The sequence below is a fragment of the Apteryx mantelli genome, chromosome 9 (assembly GCF_036417845.1).
Source record: "Apteryx mantelli isolate bAptMan1 chromosome 9, bAptMan1.hap1, whole genome shotgun sequence".
NCBI lineage: Eukaryota > Metazoa > Chordata > Aves > Apterygiformes > Apterygidae > Apteryx > Apteryx mantelli.
The window spans coordinates 18,690,577-18,693,411 of record NC_089986.1 but is presented as its reverse complement, the minus strand read 5'-3'; the positions used below and the strand labels follow the sequence as shown (position 1 = coordinate 18,693,411).

General features: G+C 66.7%; 1 protein-coding gene across 1 annotated transcript; it reads right to left on the bottom strand.

Moving 5' to 3' along the window:
- Positions 1-712: 712 nt before the first annotated feature.
- PAQR9 (progestin and adipoQ receptor family member 9) lies at positions 713-1,840 on the bottom strand (the record flags this gene model as incomplete). The annotated part of the gene is made up of 1 exon (XM_067302187.1): positions 713-1,840. A coding segment is annotated over one exon (1,128 nt), but the record flags the coding sequence as incomplete, so codon positions are not given.
- Positions 1,841-2,835: the final 995 nt, after the last annotated feature.

The following is a 2,835-nucleotide window of genomic DNA, read 5'->3' as shown; positions in this document are numbered from 1 at the left end:
AGCCACTCAGGCTTCACTGCCTGTCTAATTAAAGTGTCTCCATCAACGGATAATTCAGTCATAATTCACAGCTGTTTTTACTTTCTCTCTCCCTCTGTAAAATCTATAATGTTCTCTGGCTGAAAAGGCTGCAAGACCTTAGAAACTATACACAGCTGTCAATTTGTGTGCATTTAAAATCCAGTATGTGACTGCAAAGGCCTGTTACAGTATCACAGAGGAAGATGAATGTCAGTGCATAATCTGCCAGGAAATTTCACACAGGAATTGATTAAAAGTCTATGAGTAATCATTGCACAAGTGTGTCTTCATGTGTATATATATATATATATATATATATTTGTGTAGCTAATAAATACATAGCTATAAATAAATATATATATATATACACACACACACATAGCTGATTTAAACATAATTGTTCTGAAACTAGTAAGTGGCATTCACAGTCCATGCAATCTTCCTAGTAGCAGAGCTAAATTATTTCAGCTTATACCCTAAGCAGCAACGTACCAGTAAGCGTTTGCTTGCTTCCCCTGGTAACCTAGTAGTTTAAAGAGTACGAGCAGTTCCTCCATGGTCGTGTTCTCCGGCAGCCCTCCGCAGAAGGGCCCTGGCTCTTCCACAGGCGCGTTTGCCCCCAGTTTCGCAGCATTTCCAAGACGTGGTAGGGCTGGGCTGAGGGTTGCCAGCCCGAGAGTCACCGGCCCGGCTAGGCCTGCTTGCAGAGGTCTGTGACGTTGAGGAACCTGCGGACCACCACAGCCAGGCAGAGCATCAGGAGCAGCATGTAGCCCACGGTGCCCAGGTAGGTGGGGGCGGCCGGGGGCGCCTTAAGGAACGTGGCCAGCCCGTCCTCCACGTAGTGCACCTGGTCGTAGATGCTGAGGAAGGTGAAGATGTGGAAGAGCTGGTGGCTGTGCCCCACGATGTCGAAGAGCCCCGGCTGGATCCGCTCGGGGATCTTGCTGACGTTGAAGAAGGCGGCCACCAGCAGCCAGCAGTAGCGCCGGTAGAAGTAGACGAAGAGCGTGGGGTTGCGGGTGCGCAGGTCGAAGAGGAGGCTCTCCAGCATGATGGGGCAGGCCATGCTGAGCGGCATGGCGAAGACGAAGGTGCGCACGGCGAAGGGGTAGGCGCAGCAGGCGGCGCGGCTGCGGCAGCAGGCGGCCGTGCAGCCCACGGCCAGCGCCAGCGCCACGGGCAGCACCAGGGCGCGGTACGCTGCGATGGGCAGGCTGCAGTCCAGCTGCCAGCCCAGCTGCTGCTGCACGTAACGGCTCATGGCACCGGCGTCCAGCAGGCTCAGACCGGGCAGCAGGTAGTAGGAGTAGGCCACGGTGCTGGCGAAGCCGTAGTAGCTGATGGAGGCGTAGTCCAGGTAGAAGAAGGCGGCGCGGAGGCGCGGGGAGAGGCAGCTGAAGACGTGGGCCGTGCAGCTCATGGCGAAGGTGAGCAGCACCCCCGAGGCGTAGCACCAGAGGGGCAGCAGGGCCGGGTGGTGGAAGGGCACGTCCCCGGCGCCCCGCAGCAGCAGCAGGCGGCAGAAGCGGCTGAGGAAGAGCAGCAGCGGGATGAAGTGCGTCCAGAAGTTGAGCGTCTCGTTGGTGGGCTGCAGCACCGAGGCCAGGCACTCCTGCGCCGAGCAGTGCAGCCGCCGGTAGCCCGACAGGATGAAGCACTCCACGAAGTCGTCGGGCACCTCGTCCCAGCGCAGCAGCGCGGCGGGCCGGGCCGCCGCCGCCTCCTCCCGGCCGCGCTCGCCCGCCGCCGCGCCGCCCCCGGGGGCGCCGGGCCCCCGCCGCCCGCCGCCCGCCGCCCCGCGGGGTCGCGCCGCCGCCGCCGCCGCCGCCACGGGCCCGGCCAGCGCGGGGCCGCGGGGCCGCCCGGGCGAGGCGCCGCCGCCGGGGGAGCCGCGGTGGCCGCGGGCGCCGCCGCCAGCATCACTCATTGCGGCAGCGGCAGTGGCGGCCCCGCCGCAGCCGCCGCGCCGCGGCTCCTCCCGCGCCGCAGCCCGGCATCGCGGTAACTCGAAACCGGCGGCGCGGCCGGGGCGGCGGGCGGCGGGCGGGCGGGCCGGGCGGGGGGAAGCCGCCGCGGGCGGGTACGGTTTCCCGGCGCGGGGGAGGCAGCGCTCCCGGCTCGGGTTCCCCGGGCGCCGGACACCCGAGCCCGGCGTTAATGATTGATGCGGGCGCGGCGCCGCCGTGCGCCCGGCGGGGAGGGAGGGCCGCGGCCGGGGGCGGAGCGGGGGTCTGCGCGGGCCGCCCCGTCCCCGTCCGCGTCCCCGTCGCCTGCTCCGCCCCGCCCCGCCCCGCCCCGCTCCGCCCCGCCGCCGCGCCGGTGCCCCCCGCGTCGGGGCGGCGCTCGCCGGGGGCCGAGGGGCGCCGTGCGGACACGCGGCGGGGTCGCGCGGCGGCCGGGAGCGGCGCTAGGCGCCCGCGGGGCAGGGCTGCGGCCGCGCCGCGCCTGCGGCAAGAGCGGGGCAGCAACGCGGGGGGCGGCGGCGCCGCGGGCGCTCCCCGGACTCGCGTGGGAGCCGCCGCGCAGGGCGGCCGGCGCCTGCCGCTTGCTTTATTTCCGACGGTTTCTGCTTGATTCTTACCTCGGCGAGGCCGCCTGGGCACCAAGTTTCCTTTGGTGCCGGGGTGCCTCCACCGAGCGCAGCGGCGGTTTTAGGCTGAGCAGCCGCTGCCCCGGCGGCGGGGCAGGGGGTGTCGCGGCACCAGCTCGAAGCGGCGCGGGTGGGAAGCGGCTGCCGGTATCGCTCCGTGTTGATCCTTAGACAAATCCTACATTTATCAGCTCTACGCTTATGTAAGCAGTACAGTTACA